Source organism: Ambystoma mexicanum, chromosome 9 (genome assembly GCF_040938575.1).
Source record: "Ambystoma mexicanum isolate Mex_15411 chromosome 9, UKY_AmexF1_1, whole genome shotgun sequence".
Taxonomy (NCBI): Eukaryota; Metazoa; Chordata; class Amphibia; order Caudata; family Ambystomatidae; genus Ambystoma; species Ambystoma mexicanum.
The window spans coordinates 956439660-956457729 of record NC_090931.1 but is presented as its reverse complement, the minus strand read 5'-3'; the positions used below and the strand labels follow the sequence as shown (position 1 = coordinate 956457729).

Genomic DNA, 18070 nt, shown 5'->3' with positions numbered 1-18070 from the left:
CAAGGGTATGGCTTTTGCTGCCAGGCCATCGCCGGAGTCCCCTCCATGAGAGGAGTGGTGCCAAGCTCACAGGCTGCTGGACCCTGGTCGGGCCAGCCCAAGGGTATGGCTTTTGCTGCCAGCCCATCGCTGGAGTCCCTTCCATGAGCGGAGTGGTGCCAAGCTCACGGGCTGCTAGACGCTGGTTGGGCCCGCACAAAGGTATGGCTTTTGCTGCCAGCCCATCGCTGGAGTCCCCTCCATGAGCGGAGTGGTGCCAAGCGCACGGGCTGCTGGACCCTGGTCAAGCCCACCCAAGAGTATGGCTTTTGCTGCAAGGCCATTGGTGGAGTCCCCTCCATGAGCGGAGTGGTGCCAAGCTCACAGGCTGCTAGACTCGGGTTGGACCCGCACAAGGGTATGGCTTTTGCTGCCAGGCCATCGCTGGAGTCCCCTGCATGAGCGGAGTAGTGCCAAACACACAGGCTGCTGGACCCAGGTCGGACCCGCACAAGAGTATGGCTTTTGCTGCCAGGCCATCGCCGGAGTCCCCTCCATGAGTGGAGTGGTGCCAAGCTCACGGGCTGCTGGACCCTGGTTGGGCCCGCACAAGGGTATGGCTTTTGCTGCCAGGCCATCGCCGGAGTCCCCTCCATGAGCGGAGTGGTGCCAAGCGCACGGGCTGCTAGACCCTGGTCGGGCACGCACAAGGGTATGGCTTTTGCTGCCTGGCCATCGCCGGGGTCCCCTCCATGAGCGTAGTGGTGCCAAGCTCACGGGCTGCTGGACCCTGGTCGGGCCCGCCCAAGGGTATGGCTTTTGCTGCCAGGCCATCGCCGGAGTCCCCTCCATGAGCGGAGTGGTGCCAAGGGCATGGGCTGCTGGACCCTGGTCGGGCCCACCCAAGGTTATGCCTTTTGCTGCCAGCCATCGCCGGAGACCCCTCAATGAGCGGAGTGGTGTCAAGTACACAGGCTGCTGGACCCTGGTCGGGCCTGCCCAAGGGTATGGCTTTTGCTGCCAGGCCATCGCTGGAGTCCCCTCCATGAGAGGAGTGGTGCCAAGCGTACGGGCTGCTGGACCCTGGTAGGGCCCGCCCAAGGGTATGGCTTTTGCTGCCAGCCCATCGCTGGAGTCCCCTCCATGAGCGGAGTGGTGCCAAGCTCAAAGGCTGCTGGACCCTGGTCGGGCCCGCCCAATGGTATGGCTTTTGCTGCCAGGCCATCGCTGGAGTCCCCTCCATGAGGGGAGTGGTGCCAAACGCACGGGCTGCTGGACCCTGGTAGGGCCCGCCCAAGGGTATGGCTTTTGCTGCCAGGCCAGCGCTGGAGTCCCCTCCATGAGGGGAGTGGTGCCAAACGCACGGGCTGCTGGACCCTGGTAGGGCCCGCCCAAGGGTTTGGCTTTTGCTGCCAGGCCATCGCTGGGGTCCCCTCCATGAGCGGAGTGGTGCCAAGCGCACAGGCTGCTGGACCCTGGTCGGGCCCGCCCAAGGGTATGGCTTTTGCTGCCAGGCCATCGCTGGAGTCTCCTCCATGAGCGAGTGGTGCCAAGCTCACGGGCTGCTGGACCCTGGTCGGGCCCGCCCAAGGGTATGGGTTTTGCTGCCAGGCCATCGCTGGAGTCCCCTCCATGAGCGGAGTGGTGCCAAGCTCACGGGCTGCTGGACCCTGGTCAAGCCCGCCCAAGAGTATGGCTTTCGCTGCAAGGCCATTGCTGGAGTCCCCTCCATGAGCGGAGTGGTGCCAAGCTCACAGGCTGCTGGACCCTGGTCGGGCCCGCCCAAGGGTATGGATTTTGCTGCCAGGCCATCGCTGGAGTCCCCTCCATGAGCGGAGTGGTGCCAAGCGCACGGGCTGCTGGACCCTGGTCAAGCCCGCCCAAGAGTATGGCTTTCGCTGCAAGGCCATTGCTGGAGTCCCCTCCATGAGCGGAGTGGTGCCAAGCTCACAGGCTGCTAGACCCGGGTTGGACCCGCACAAGGGTATGGCTTTTGCTGCCAGGCCATCGCTGGAGTCCCCTCCATGAGAGGAGTAGTGCCAAACGCACAGGCTGCTGGACCCTGGTCGGACCCGCACAAGAGTATGGCTTTTGCTGCCAGGCCATCGCCGGAGTCCCCTCCATGAGTGGAGTGGTGCCAAGCTCACGGGCTGCTGGACCCTGGTCGGGCCCGCACAAGGGTATGGCTTTTGCTGCCAGGCCATCGCTGGAGTCCCCTCCATGAGGGGAGTGGTGCCAAACGCACGGGCTGCTGGACCCTGGTAGGGCCCGCCCAAGGGTTTGGCTTTTGCTGCCAGGCCATCGCTGGGGTCCCCTCCATGAGCGGAGTGGTGCCAAGCGCACGGGCTGCTGGACCCTGGTCGGGCCTGCCCAAGGGTATGGCTTTTGCTGCCAGGCCATCGCTGGAGTCCCCTCCATGAGCGAGTGGTGCCAAGCTCACGGGCTGCTGGACCGTGGTCGGGCCCGCCCAAGGGTATGGCTTTTGCTGCCAGGCCATCGCTGGAGTCCCCTCCATGAGCGGAGTGGTGCCAAGCGCACGGGCTGCTGGACCCTGGTCAAGCCCGCCCAAGAGTATGGCTTTCGCTGCAAGGCCATTGCTGGAGTCCCCTCCATGAGCGGAGTGGTGCCAAGCTCACGGGCTGCTGGACCCTGGTCGGGCCCGCCCAAGGGTATGGCTTTTGCTGCCAGGCCATCGCTGGAGTCCCCTCCATGAGCGGAGTGGTGCCAAGCGCACGGGCTGCTGGACCCTGGTCAAGCCCGCCCAAGAGTATGGCTTTCGCTGCAAGGCCATTGCTGGAGTCCCCTCCATGAGCGGAGTGGTGCCAAGCTCACAGGCTGCTAGACCCGGGTTGGACCCGCACAAGGGTATGGCTTTTGCTGCCAGGCCATCGCTGGAGTCCCCTCCATGAGAGGAGTAGTGCCAAACGCACAGGCTGCTGGACCCTGGTCGGACCCGCACAAGAGTATGGCTTTTGCTGCCAGGCCATCGCTGGAGTCCCCTCCATGAGTGGAGTGGTGCCAAGCTCACGGGCTGCTGGACCCTGGTCGGGCCCGCACAAGGGTATGGCTTTTGCTGCCAGGCCATCGCCGGAGTCCCCTCCATGAGCGGAGTGGTGCCAAGCGCACGGGCTGCTGGACCCTGGTCGGGCACGCACAAGGGTATGGCTTTTGCTGCCAGGCCATTGCCGGGGTCCCCTCCATGAGCGTAGTGGTGCCAAGCTCACGGGCTGCTGGACCCTGGTCGGGCCCACCCAAGGGTATGGCTTTTGCTGCCAGGCCATCGCCGGAGTCCCCTCCATGAGCGGAGTGGTGCCAAGGGCATGCGCTGCTGGACCCTGGTCGGGCCCGCCCAGGGTTATGACTTTTGCTGCCAGCCATCGCCGGAGTCCCCTCCATGAGCGGAGTGGTGTCAAGTACAAGGGCTGCTGGACCCTGGTCGGGCCCGCCCAAGGGTATGGCTTTTGCTGCCAGGCCATCGCTGGGTCCCCTCCATGAGAGGAGTGGTGCCAAACGTACGGGCTGCTGGACCCTGGTAGGGTCCGCCCAAGGGTATGGCTTTTGCTGCCAGGCCATCGCCGGGGTCTCCTCCATAAGTGGAGTGGTGCCAAGTTCACAGGCTGCTGGACCCTGGTCGGGCCCGCCCAAGGGTATGGCTTTTGCTGCCAGCCCATCGCCGGAGTCCCCTCCATGAGCGGAGTGGTGCCAAGCTCACGGGCTGCTGGACCCTGGTCGAGCCCGCCCAAGGGTATGGTTTTGCTGCCAGCCCATCGCCGGAGTCCCCTCCATGAGGGGAGTGGTGCCAAACGCACGGGCTGCTGGACCCTGGTCGGGCCCGCCCAAGGGTATGGCTTTTGCTGCCAGGCCATCGCCGGAGTCCCCTCCATGAGCGGAGTGGTGCCAAGCGCACGGGCTGCTGGACCCTGGTAGGGCCCGCCCAAGGGTATGGCTTTTGCTGCCAGGCCATCGCCGGAGTCCCCTCCATGAGCGGAGTGGTGCCAAGCGCACGGGCTGCTGGACCCTGGTCGGGCCCGCCCAAGGGTATGGCTTTTGCTGCTAGGCCATCGCTGGAGTACCCTCCATGAGCGGAGTGGTGCCAAGCTCATGGGCTGCTGAACCCTGGTCGGGCCCGCCCAAGGGTATGGCTTTTGCGGCCAGTCCATTGGTACCAGGCTTTCTGAATTCTGCTGCCCCGGAGAGGGGAGAATACTGATCATTACATGAAAGGGGACTTTTCTTTTTTTCAAAGTGTTTGCGTGCGTGTTTTTAATTTTATGAAATGTTTGTGTGAATGTGGGCAAGAGTTTGAACAAGTGTGCATGTGTGTGGGTGCGTTGAGCATTTGACTGAGAGAGTGACTGACTGGAATGCTGGCATATGTTGTAATCACGGGCATCTTAACAGTTTTGTAAAATTATCCTGCGCACGGTTGATGGGATGGCATATATTGGCTGTTTGTCTGTGTTACCCTACTGATCCGATAGTACATTTGTTTGCTTTTCTTCTATTTCTCTGGAAAATTGTGCTCTTTAATGGCACATTCCAACCCATTAGTTAAAAAAGAATTCTAGAGGTGAAACTGCCCCGAACATTCTTACCAGACTTAAGGCCTCACTAAGCTCGGTCATTTTTGCACTAAATCAGGGGAACATGATTGCCTCTTCGATAAAAAATGTTCACCCACTATCACCTACCTTCAAGACTTTAGAATGCTATTGACTCCCAGTAGACCCCCCACCCTCAACTTCACCTCATGTCTCCAAAAGTGGCCTCTGCTACTGCGTGCGTAGAACGTGACAGTGTTTACTGCTTACATCGTAGGGCAGGCCTGCTGGTACAACAAGTAGCTGAAGTGCTGGGCTACTGGTACAGCAAGCAGCTGAAGTGCATTAGTCCTTCTCCATCGTTGGGCAGGGCTGCTGGTACAACAAGCAGCAGAAGTGCATTAGTCCTTCTCCATCGTAGGGCAGGCCTGCTGGTACAACAAGTAGCTGAAGTGCTGGGCTACTGGTACAGCAAGCAGCTGAAGTGCATTAGTCCTTCTCCATCGTTGGGCAGGGCTGCTGGTACAACAAGCAGCAGAAGTGCATCAGTACTGCTCCATCGTTGGGCAGGGCTGCTGGTACAACAAGCAGCAGAAGTGCATCAGTACTGCTCCATCGTTGGGCAGGGCTGCTGGTACAACAAGCAGCAGAAGTGCATCAGTACTGCTCCATCGTAGTGCTTCTCCATCGTAGCACAGAGCATGGATGCTAGACTGATGCTGGAGGACAGATGCATCCGCTACTGTTTCATGCTTCCAATAAGTTAGTGCAAACGTTGTCACACTTGTACCATTGCATGATGTGCCACTCATGCTCAAACTTCCTGGCCGTTGCACAGTAAACAGTAGGATCACATGACACGGCCTTGCGGAGGGCTTCACATTTGCTGTCCTGACTCTCACATATTCAGTCATCCTCAAGTTCTCATGACTTCAGCTACCATCACACTAATGTATCCACCACTACATGCATATTCAATAATCAATTCATCCATAGCATATGGCTGCATTTACCCAACCATGCATCCTCACACTATCATATGCACTTAAACTTTCATTCATTCTTCCATATTCAAAATCTTTCAGTAATCCCTCCAGCACCATACCCATACACACCAATCTATCCTAATAACCATTCATTCACGCATCCTCTCTCCCCTTCCTCCATTAGTCCTCACATTCATATTAATGCATCCATCCCTCCTGCACCTTCTTCCACTCTTTTGTCTGCTTTCCCCTTGACATGTCCCTGATCTCCCTGAGTTTGTCTGACCATGAACTCAGATAACGTTTTCACCATATAACAGCCAAAACAAACGATGGCTTTGCACCTGCTTAATGTGTATTAGGAAAGAGACATCCCCTGTGAAGACCTGAAAGAGCTACTAGATTCCCATTCGCTGGAACCACCACCCACACGTGCCCCCCTTTTACAAGCTTCTCATAGGCTACATGCCAAGGCAGGCCAGAAGTGAAGGGAAACTAGAGACAAGCCCTCTTTGGCCATCAAAGATGATTCACGTAGGCCTATTAACTTTAGAGCCCTCAGGATGCGACATTGCTTAATTATTGTTTGCTCTGTTAAAGGAAAAAAAATCCTTGTAAATATACAATTGCCCAATAGCACTATTTGTGACTAGCAAACACATGTATGTTCATGGCAGGGCCCGTGGAAAGGAAATTGGGGCATTTAGTGCCATATGGTTTCAGACTAGATGAGGCTGGGGCTTCTGCATGCAAGAATGGGGAACTAAGAAAAGCACCGCAAACGGAGATTAACCATGTGATGGGTGCGCTTGTATAGCAAACCAACCTGTAAGGAGGCTTCGCCAGCTCACAAGCCATCTCGGCCACCAATCCTATGGTCTGAGTGGGCGATTGTTCTAGGGTCTTAGCAAGAGTCAAGTTTGTCTTTGATTATTGAGCATTTCTGAGCACAAGTCCAGCCTAATGGCAGGGAACTGCTGCCCCTTCATTGCAGCTGGAGTTTAGAAATGGACTGGAGACATTCAATTGAAGCTGGTACCACGAGAGTTTGGATTGCATATGTTGATGCGTCCACTGCAGCTAGAGCAATGTGGTGGACAAGCGCTTCAATGCTGGGGAAGCGGCGTACCTCACATAATGTGGAAGATGTAGGGGCGCTCTCTTAAACTAGGGGCTTCCATCTTATCAGCTTGCGATACACCTGAGAAAGGAGAGCATTGCAATACAGGAGAGTCCAGCAGTCTAAGCTAAAAGCTGTGACGGGCTGGAACGCAGTTCTCAGAACCTCACACTTTATCAGCATTTTGGGGCATGGTCCGGCACCGCGGTATGCAGTGGAGGACTTGCTTTTTAGCTGGGTCTCGAACCTCTTCAGCCCCAGTGGGGACTGCATCTTGGCCAGAATTGGTCATCATGTTTTCCCTACTACATTCCACACTCACCGATTCTGTTTATTTCTCATCTTTGGACTCTTCCAGCTCTGGCTTATCTTGGATACCAACCTTAGAAAGAGTTTCTGCCAGCCCCTCTTCTTCTCCAGCGATCTTTTCTCAGGTCCAGCCCGGCTAAAGATGCCTCCTCACTTCTCCAGATATCATCATGCCCTCATCCTCCCACCCACACTCTAGTTTTCCCCACGTTTGGCAGCTGCCGCTACCAATACTCTAAAGTCATTCAAATGATTGCCTCCAGGCTATGACTTTTTAACACAGGAGTCGCCAAGCAAAGTCTCCCAGACATTGCCCCCCTCATTACGAAACCTCGCTAATGCACCTTTGAGTGATAGTGTAGTCCTCTATAAGCATGCAATCATCACCCACTTTACCACTAGAACCCACTGCCCAGCGGTTGTGGCAAACCTCAGACCCATTTTGTGTCTTCCATGTGTGGCCAACGATTTTGAAACTGTCATCACTACACAAGTCCTAGCTCATCCTGAGCCACCTGGATTACTCAGGGACCTCCAATCAAGTTCCTGCTCCTGCTGTGGCACTGGCACCACGTAAGGGACTGCCCCCAGTCTTACTTACCCTGTAATCCTGCTCGATCTATTTGTGGGCATTCATACAAGTGATCCCAATGTCTTTCTGCAATGACTGAAGGACTCTTTAGGTGTTGATAATACCGCTTTAAAGTGGTTCACCTCCTCTCTCACTGATTGTAGTCACCAGCTGGGATTGAGCCCTTGTGTGTCTTTTACAGCTATCATGGTTGTGTGTTGCCTACGGAGTTGACTTTCTCATCTAGCGTCTTTCTCATGTGCCTGCCCAGGTCGGTATAGATTAGTAGCTGCATGATCGGCTTCCATATATATGCCAATGAGGCCCAGCTTCACCTCAAAGCCCAGAATGCTCTGGGAGTCCTTAACTGGTAACAGATGGCCAACTGCATAGTCATGGCTGAATGGCTGCAACCATCCTCTGCTAATGGAGCCTACAGGCCCTGTGGTTCATTATACCTACAGTTCTCCTGGCAGTCTGGTTAGGGTCCATCCGCAGTCTCCAAACCTCAAGCCCAAAATGTGGGTGCCATATTTTATCCTGACCTGTCTTTTATGTCAACTGCAAAGTGCTTAGAACTATGCCAGCACTGCTTTATCTCTGTCCTGAAGAGAATAGATTGTTTTGGCTGGCTCTTGAATTTGCTACTTTGGCTCCTGATCAAACAACTGCTCACTTTCATATCCTATGCCTGATCTAACAAGCCATTCCTGGCCGTTCCCCATCCCCTGACCAGAGATCTGCTGCTCTCCCTGCAGAAACTATATCCGGGGTTGGCTTCCCGTAATATGTTGGCTTCCCACAAATGAAATACACTCGTTTCGGGAATCGATCTCCCCATCATCAAGGCTTCTCTCTCTGGAACACTCAACTCTGTCTGGACCCTGATCGGGTGAAGTCGACGCGAGCATTAACGACTCACCTGCTCCTTCCTGCATATGAGTCTTTGACTTCATATTTATTCACTCTCGCAACTCCCTTGCTCTCCCCTCCTGTTTGTTTGGCTTCCCTAATGACTCCTTCAATAGTCTTAAGTGGGCTGCCAGTGACGTTTGACTTCTATACAAAACTAGAATGAAATTAAAAATAAGTGCTCCTTGACTGCCTCGAAGAAGCTATATTGTTTGGTCCTGATCGTTGGGCATTCAATGGAATAAGGTTAGCTTGTATTTTGTTTCGTGCTTTGGTATGTGCCAGTGATCATCACACTACAGACACTTTTCTGGAGTGGTCAGATAAAGTTCAATGAACATGTATTCGAGCTATTTTACAGGCTGTGTGATAGAGAGCTAGCACCACTCGCTTTCTCAAGCTTATATTCAGTTATTTGGGCGACAACTTGAGTATCTGTGGGCATGTAGGAGGGGGCAGTGGGAGGAGTTTGGAGTGTATCTCAGGGCCTCCAAATAATGCCAAACTAGTGATTATGTGAAATGATGGCACATGACTTGACGAGCCACCTGGCTTATGATATGTAGTTATCTTCATATGTGCTGAAAAATGACCAAACTTGAACTCAAAAAGACTAAATATGTACTGTTTAACCCGACTGCCATGCACTTTAGCCAGGCTGAGGAACACTCAATGGGAAGCTTAGATACCCGAAGCTTACCGCGCCAGTGTCCTGAAGATGTGCACCCTTGTGCATGATAAGGGTTTGTTTGGAGCCAGGATGTTGAACATTTTAACCGGTACCCTCGCTATGTGTAATGCTCTGGAAGATGCGCACATCCTTTAAACGAAGCAACTCCGTGTCCAAGAGCCCACTTTCAAAAAGGAGTACACAATAAGAGCCCCACTGATACAGCTCTGTAATCTTAGTAGCTACTTCTCCCTATTTTAAATAATAATGAATAACACACATTTTGATGGTTTTGTGCCACAATGTTTCCTTTTTTTGCTGCAGAATTTTGATATCAATGCCACCATATCATGGGGGAGGGGTTGAACTTCAGGCGGTTGCCAGGGTGAGGGCGGAAGCAAAGTTCTAAGTGATTTTGTCAAGTTTATTTGCAGAAGTAGATTTCATCCATTTTTTTAAATGGGTGATTTTGCTGACAATATATGCAGGGGGCACCCCCGCATACTGCCCTTCCTTATCCCCCTGCATTTCTTATTAACCTAAACCCACCCCACACATAATTTTGGCAAAAACGTGTTGGAAAAAACTCGATGAAATCTACTAAACCTCGACAAAAAATGCGGTGGCAAAATCTCCCCTTCCCCGGAAGCAAGAGTGAATTGACCTTCTGCACAGTGCATTTACCTTTGTTCCTGGCGGGCCTTCTGATCCTAGATCGCCGGGTGGTCCCTGGGTTCCCTGTAGGAAAACGTAATCTTTGTTATCAACAAGAGAGAAAATAGATCTAAATTGACATTTATTCATGACATTGGGTTTAACGAGGAAATGTTTGCACCTTTTAACAGTTTAAACCTCTGAGAGCCCGCAAAGCAAACTCATTGTTAGCTGGCGTTCACTCTTATTGGGACTTCTGGGCACAAACTGGCTGGAAGGAAATCACCACCAGGATCTAGGTTAATTCACTGGTCCACTAGGTTGTCCAACTACGGGCCTCAAGATCCGGAATCTTGAGGGGTTTTCAGAGTATCCCTCATCAATATTCATGAGAAAAAATGTGCATACCTTTGGAATCATTCTATGCAAGTGTGTCTCATGAATATTAATGAGGGGTATCCTGAAAACCCGGCATGGATCTGGCCCTCGAGGCCTGGAGTTGGATAACCCTGAATTGAATTCAATGCAGTTTTCAGATAGTGCATTTTGAAAGATGTTGTGAACTTGTTTAGCATATTCTTCAAAACGGAGTTGCATCTAATCAAAATGTAGACAACTTTCTGGCTTTAAGATTCAAATAATGTACTGCATCTGTCTTCTCTGCACTACACCTATTTTTGTTTTTATTGTGCAATGCTTATAATTATAGAAACCTTTAGCAGAAAGTACAAGAATTTAGAAAACAGTAAAAAAACTGAAAATAAACAAATTGTGAATCAAGATTGTGCATAAACTATGGAAAAGGGGGGAAGAAGGTGGAAAGGCAAAAACAAGTAGATGGTGTATTTGCAGGTTTTAAAGGCAATAATAGAACATGAAAGTCTTATACACGAATGGAGAGTTCATGAATGGGACCGAGACGGGCCACAAAAGGCATAACAGCGTGGATGAGGATGCTGAGCAAATATCACTTGAGGGCTACTATGGTGACATGAGCGATACAACATAGGTTAACAAAACAAACACATTGAGAGAGACTGTCCAAACATGTCAAACTGAAAGTGGAATGAAATAGGTAGTCCTGGCAGGTTGTGCATGTATGGACTTATGTGGGTAGAGTATGGACGAGCATAGCTGGTGGTTTGTCAAGTGCACAATAGATCAAAAATATCCCACGCAGGAAGGCCAACAGCTGCAATTAAGATTAAGGTGGGGTTATAATATGGTATGATGTAGTATTTGAATAGACGAATCAGCAAGAAAGAGGCAAACATTCTTAATGTGGTAGATTTGAAGACAGCAAGAATGTGAGTCCTGATCCGGGAAGGTAAGAAGTTGGTAAAATAGAGAGTATTGAGAGTGATTGAGTGGGCCTCTAATCAGAGCCGGCAAGGGGGGGGGTGGTGACTGTACGGCTGGGAAAGGATCATTTTTGGTAAAATCAAGAGGAGTGAGGGTGATTGAGTGGGCCGCTAATGAGAGCCGGCAGGGGGAGTGATGACTATGTGGATGACAAAAGATGATGTTTGATAAAATAGAAAATATTGAGGGTGATTGAGTGGGCCTCTAATCAGAGCCGGCAGGGGGGTGGGGAGGTGGTAACTGTGGGGCTGGGAAAGGATTTGAAGACAGCAAGAATGTGAGTCCTGATCCGGGAAGGTAAGAAGTTGGTAAAATAGAGAGTATTGAGAGTGATTGAGTGGGCCTCTAATCAGAGCCGGCAAGGGGGGGGAGGGGTGGTGACTGTACGGCTGGGAAAGGATCATTTTTGGTAAAATAGAGAAGATTGAGGATGATTGAGTGGGCAGCTAATGAGAGCCGACAGAGGGGTGGTGACTATTTGGATGGCAAAGGGTGATGTTTGGTAAAATAGAGAGGATTGAGGGTGATTGAGTGGGCCTCTAATGAGAGCCGACCAAGGGGTGGTGACTATTTGGATGGTAAAGGATGATGTTTGGTGAAATAGAGAGGATTGAGGATGATTGAGTGGGCCTCTAATGAAAGCCGACCGAGGGGTGGTGACCATTTGGATGGGAAAGGATATGCGAGTAGTTGAACATCAAAGAACCAATTCAAAATACAAAGGCTTGGCCAGAGGAGAGATGCCATTGAGATTGCTAATTGATAATACAAAGCAGAATCTATTAATCAATGTGTCACTGGAAGAAGCATGAGAAGGGAATGTTGTAGACGTTCATTTTGGCATCATAATGAGATTGCAGAATCTAGTGCACCACATATGGATGAGTGCACGAATAGCGTGAACCTGCTATTTCTTTTTTTTTAAATATTTATTTTAAACAGGCAGGATAAAGCGATACAACGTCTGATCAAACACGACAAATGGCATAAAAAGGATACAGCTGGTTGCACTTCCCTCCCCTCCCCCGGGCTCTATCGTTCTTCTTCCTGTCCCTGCTGGAAGTCATCGTCCCGTAAGGTTCTCCTGGCTAATTGGGGCTTGTACGTTAAGGCTGGATAGTTCCGATCAAAGTCTAGAATTGGGCCCCAGATGTTCTCGAACCGATGCAGGTGGCCTGCCCCGGCTGCTGTAACCCTCTCCGCGATTAGGATGTCCCAGATTTTCGTCCACCAGAAAGGCATTAGTGGGCCCTCCACCGTTTTCCAAGTGCGAGCTATTACGTTTCTGCCCGCCAGCAGGCATTGGGACAGTAGTTTGGCCCTGGGACCGGACCTGGGATAGATCCCGGGGACTGGGGCACCCAGGAGGATGGGTTCGGGCTCAAGGGGAAGTCGTACCTTAGTGATGTCCGTAATCATCGCTAGGCATTGTTCCCAAAAGGTCTGGGCCCTCGGGCAAGACCACCACATATGGAAGAAAGTTCCTACCTGGCCGCATTGCCTCCAACAGTTCGGGCTGAGTGTAGGGTTCATGTGGTGTAATCTCAGTGGAGGATAATACCATCGGAGGAGGATTTTGTAGGCGCCTTCTCTGTTCGTGATGCAAGACGAAGAGGAGTGAGCCCGCGACCAAATATCAACCCACAGCTGGTCTTCGACTGGGTGGCCTAGGTCCGCCTCCCATTGAGCCATGTATCGGGTTTTGGAGGTAAGGAAGTCATTTTGAAGGCGCTTGTATAGGGTGGAGATGCTTCCCCTGGGTGGGAGATCATTTAGGGTCAATTCAATGGCCGTGGGGGGCCGGGTGGCGGCTTGACGGGTCTGTGGATGAGAGCACCAGTGGCGCAGCTGAATGTATGTAAATCTGTCCTGTTCCTGCAGTTGGAAGAGTTCTTTACATCGCCCGAAGGTGCAGGGCTGTCCCCCTTCGAAAAGCTGCCCCAGGGTCTCCAGGCCCCCCGCTATCCAGGATCTGAAGTTCCGGGTGGACCCGCCAGGTGAAAAGGCTGGGTTCAGGAACACGGGTGAGGAGGAGCTGAGTCCCACTGGGGTTTTCTTCTGTTTCAGCGCTTTATCCCAGGTAGTGATAGTGTGTTTGGTGGATCTCAGGAGGTCCTGCCATTGGCGGCGATCGGAGGGATTGATATGCGGGAGAAAGCGTAGAGGGAGCGGCAGTTGTGCTTGTTCGAGGTCCACCCATTTCGGACGGTTGGTAAGCACCTGCCATGATCGGATGCAGGAGAGCTGGGCCGCTATCTGATACTTTCGTAGGTCCGGAACTCCGAGGCCACCCAGTCTGGCATTGCCCAGCATCGTGGTCTTGGGGATTCTGGGCTTCCTCCCCTTCCAGATGAACCGTGACATTTTCTTTTGTAGATTTTGAAGGGCCGGGGCCGGGATCGATACCGGAAGCGAGGAGCAAGTATATAGGAACCTTGGTAGCAAGTTCATTTTACAAGCCGTGATACGGCCCATCAGTGAAATTTCCTGTGTCTCCCACCGTTTCAGGTCAGCCTCGAGGTCCGTGAACAGTTGGGGAAAGTTAGCCCGGTAGACGTCTCCCGGGTCAGCTGGGATCCGGACCCCCAGATAGCTGAAGCTCTTAGTTGTCCAGTGTATCGGGCACATTGGGGCCAGAGCCTCCTTGACCTCTCGGGGAAGGGCTACCCCCATGGCCGCTGACTTCTGGTAGTTGATGGCGAAACCGGTGACCTTTCCATAGTTCTCTATCTCAGCTAAGGCCTGAGGGAGGGAGGCGCAAGGTTCTGTGATGGTTAATAAGACATCGTCGGCATACAACGCCAGTTTATGGTGTGTCGTACCCGCCTGGAAGCCCTTGATCCGCGGGTTTCGCCTAATCCGTTGGGCGAATGGTTCCATGATTAACGCAAAGAGCAATGGGGATAGCGGGCAGCCCTGTCTGGTTCCACAGGTCAGGTCAATAGGGGGAGAGAGGATGCCATTGACTCTGAGCAAGGTCTTGGGCGCGGTGTAGTTAGCCCAGATCATGGCACGGAACTCTGGGCCAAAGCCAAAGGCCTCGAGGGCAAGCTTCATAAAGTTCCAGTCTACTTTGTCGAAGGCCTTAACTGCATCCAGGGCCAGAAGGACCAGTTCTCTGGAGTCTCGGGAGGCTAGTTCCACCAGATTCAAAGCTCTACGAATGTTATCAGTGGTTGAACGGTGTGTGATGAAGCCACTCTGGTCGGCATTGATTATCTCTGGCAGGATCCGGGACAAGCGGGTTGCTAGAATTTTGGAGTATATGTTGGCGTCTATATTGAGCAGCGCGATTGGTCTGTAGGACGCCGGGTCCTTCGGGTCGCCGCCAGGTTTGGGCAGCAAGACTGTGATTGATTCTTGCATTGACGGAGTTATAGAGCCTGTGGTTTTGAATGAATTAAACAGCTGTACCAGGGGTGGGAGGAGTTGGGGTTTGAAAACTTTGTAAAATTTTGCTGTGTAGCCGTCCGGACCAGGGGCCCGAGACTTCAGGGATTTTATCGCCTCGTCGACTTCCTCGCCGGTAATTGGGGCTTCCAACGAATCCGGGGCTGCGTTTTTCAGTCGGGGGAGCGCTGCCCCTTGCAGGTATTCCCTCTGTTCCTTGTCGTTGCGGGGCGGGGCGGTCATTACCTGGGTCAGGTGGGTCGATGCAATTTGAAGCTTGTCGAGATCCGAATATTGAGTCTTGCCCTGCTGATCCCGTAAGCCCACGATTGTGTTATTTCTTCTCATCTTGGCAAGTTTGGCCACCAGCAATTTGTTCGCTTTATTATTTTTGGCATAATAGAATTGTTTGGCTTTCGTCATTTGATGGGCGGTGTGTTCAGCATAGTGGGCTTCGATTTTCTTTTTTGCTATGCGGAGGGCTCGCTGCGTTTTAGGGGTCCAGCCCTTCTCCTTGTGGATCCTTTCAGCCCTCTCCAGTTCTTCTTCAAGGCCCTGGCGGATTTGTTGTTTGTGCCTGTGATAGGCTGCCCCTTTGGCGATCAGATCTCCTCGCACCACTGCCTTCATTGCGTCCCAGGTGTTGGCTAGGGAGGTATCTCCGCTCGGGTTTTCCTTAAAAAAGTTGTTGATCGTGGTTGCGACTGCGTCTCTGAGTGGCATCTCATTAAGGATGGGGTCATATAATGTCCATCTGCGCCGGTGGGGGTCAGGAGGCCCCTGGACTCGGATTTCCAGGGTTACCGGGGCGTGGTCGGACAAGATTCTGGAGCCTATGGTCACCTCCTCAGCGAAGGCAAAGATTTGCGGGGATATTAGGAGGAGATCTATTCTGGAGAATGTCCGGTGAACATAAGAATAAAAAGAAAAGTCCTTTTTGGATGGGTGGAGCACCCTCCATGCATCCACCACCCCCAAGGTCCTGAATAGCCGTAGGAGAGCCAAGGCCGTGGTGTAGTCTCCGGGAGAGGGCGGATGCGATTTGTCCTTCACGGGGTCCGGGACCCCATTAAAGTCCCCACCGATCACAATCTGGCCTTCCAGAAAGGGAGAAAGAATTGTAGTTAGCGAGTCATAGAAGGACGCCTGGCTCGCGTTCGGTGCGTATACGGAGACCAGGGAGAACAGCTGTCCCGCCAGCAGGCATTTCACCGCTATATAGCGTCCTTCCGAGCAGCTTATGGTGTCCAGAATCTGGGGATTCAGCCCCCTCCGAAACAAAATCGCCGTGCCACCTCGCTTGGAATCACCGGATGCGAAGAGTTGCTTTGGAAAGTCACGGGAGTGTAGGCGGCTGAAGTCTGCCGGTAGCAGATGAGTCTCCTGTAGCATGGCCACTGCAGCGGTCTCGTTCCGGAGCTTTTGCAGGATTGATTTGCGTTTAGCCGGCGAGTTCAATCCCCTGACATTTAGGGAAACAAAGTTCCAGGTCTGCTGATCCGGAGCGGGACTTGGGGTTGCTGATGAGACTTGTGGGAGGGGGGAGGCCATTAAGGAATCAGCCATCATGCCGTGGAAGATGAGCCCATCTGTTATCCTGCTTCTGGGGTTTTTGCTCGGGCCGCCAACGGGAAGTCCGAGATTTAACTGGGGATGGGGGACCCATTGTGGGGTTGGGCCCTCCCCTGGCCAACAGGGCCGTGGAACGGGGGATAGCCAACATGGCTGAAAATGTGAGTGAAATGCTCCAAGGACTCATAGATGGAACGTACCTTGGAGCCGGGCACGGGCCGTGGGGGGGGAGCCCGCCGCATCAGGGATGGAGATCATCCATGTCTTCAAAGAAATGGCGCTGGGATATGGGGGTCGCAATAGTCCCTTGTGGGGTCGTTTCCAGTTATCTTCTCCTCCTAAATCTTGGGACCTTCGACCATGTGTTATGGTTGGACCTGGGGGAGGCTATGAGATCCGAGTCCGTTGCCGCTTCGGAGGCCTGTGGAGGCGAGTGGGTAGCGGGGTCCGGGTGCAAAATACTTCCAGCGTCATCCAGATGGTTGATCCGGCGTGTAGTACCCTTATAGGAGAATTGTAAAGCTGTAGGAAAGAGCCATTTGTAGCGGATTTTTTGGGCTTGCAGGAAGGTGGTCAGCGGGCGCAGGGCTCGCCTTTTCTGGAGGGTCAGCGGAGATAGATCTTGATAAATCTGGAGAGGAGACCCTTGGAAGGTGATTTCGTCCTCGGAGCGGCTTATTGCTGAGATGGCTTCCTTTGTTGTAAAGAAATGCACCCTAGTGATCACATCGGGAGGGCCGTCTGTCTCCACACTACGGCGTGGGATTAGTCTATGGGTGCGGTCCAATAGCAAAAGTGAGTCCTCCGTATCTGGGAGGAGAGACCGAAAGAGGAGGCCCACATATTCGGCAAGCCCCTGGTCTGGGACTGACATAGGAACCCCCCGGATGCGGAGGTTGTTGCGTCGGGTTCTGTTCTCCAAATTTTCTTGCTTATATTCCAGGATTTCGCATTTGTCCTGCAAAAGTCCCATGGAGCGCTGGATCGCAATCAGGGAAGCGGTGTGGTCCTGAGCTCGATCCTCAATCTCTCCCACTCTCTGTTCCACCTCCGAGACCCTCTTGTCGGTATTCTCCAACTTGGCAGTAAGCTCCGACATACAGGATCGAAATTCGGTTTTGATGTCCGCCATAAAGTTACGGAGGTCCTCCTTAGTTGCTAGCGGTCCCTTGTCGTCCAGGGATTCTCGTGAGGCGGGGGGAAGAGTGTCCGGTTTCTTTGCTTTGTCGGACGCCATTAGCATTGTTGCTATGTCCGAGGATTTGGCGGATTTCGGTTGCCTGGACATCGTATGGCCTCACAGACTGGGATGAATGTCCCGATATCTTGGTTGCATACGGTGGGTTTGAGTGCGTAGGGGAGAGGAGTCCCAGGATTGTCCCGGTTTTTCTGGTACCAGGGGAGATGATGAACGTGGGCCGGGGCGCCCCAGGAAGCGAGCAGGGGGCGGTAAATGGCTCCCGCCGGGGTGCAAAGTCCGGAGGCGATGGGGTGTTGTGGTCGCCCCGCCGGTGCCGATCAGGGGGACCGCAGCTGCGTGTTGTGGCGCGTAGGCAGAAGGGGCCGGGGCCCGAGGCACCTACTCCGTTCCCCGCCGCTCGGGGTCTCAGCGGGGTCGCTGGAGAGTGGTCCGGGTCCCTCCAATTATGTGGAGCCGAGTGTTTCAGGACTCAAGGCAGCTCAAGGGTGTGTAGGAGGGGCTCCGATGGTGAGGGGGCCGGGAGGCCTAAGGCATCTACTTCGTTCCCCGCCGCTCGGGGTCTCCGCTGGGTCCGGGTCCCTCCAATTATGTGGGGCCGAAGGTATCTGGGTTCAGAGCCGCTCAAGGGGGTGTGTAGGAGGAGCTCCGATGGTGAGGCCGCGGCTCGGCTGTCGTCGCTGGGTCCCGTCCGCCATCTTGGATTGCTTGGTGGAGGAGCCGCGAGTTATCAACGGCCCGATTATCTTTATTTCGGCGAATTCGAGGCCCAGCAGCGCATCGGTGGGGCACCGGACCTTCCCATA

At 53.2% G+C, this 18070-nt stretch overlaps 1 protein-coding gene across 1 annotated transcript in view; it reads right to left on the bottom strand.

Annotated features, from left to right (window-relative positions):
• LOC138488828 (collagen alpha-1(XXVIII) chain-like) overlaps nucleotides 1-18070 on the bottom strand; it is a 324042-nt gene that overhangs the window by 228715 nt on the left and 77257 nt on the right. Inside the window, exon 11 of the mRNA XM_069616159.1 lies at nucleotides 9773-9826. Within this exon, the coding sequence (XP_069472260.1) occupies nucleotides 9773-9826 (54 nt within the window). The remainder of the gene's footprint in view (nucleotides 1-9772; nucleotides 9827-18070) is intronic.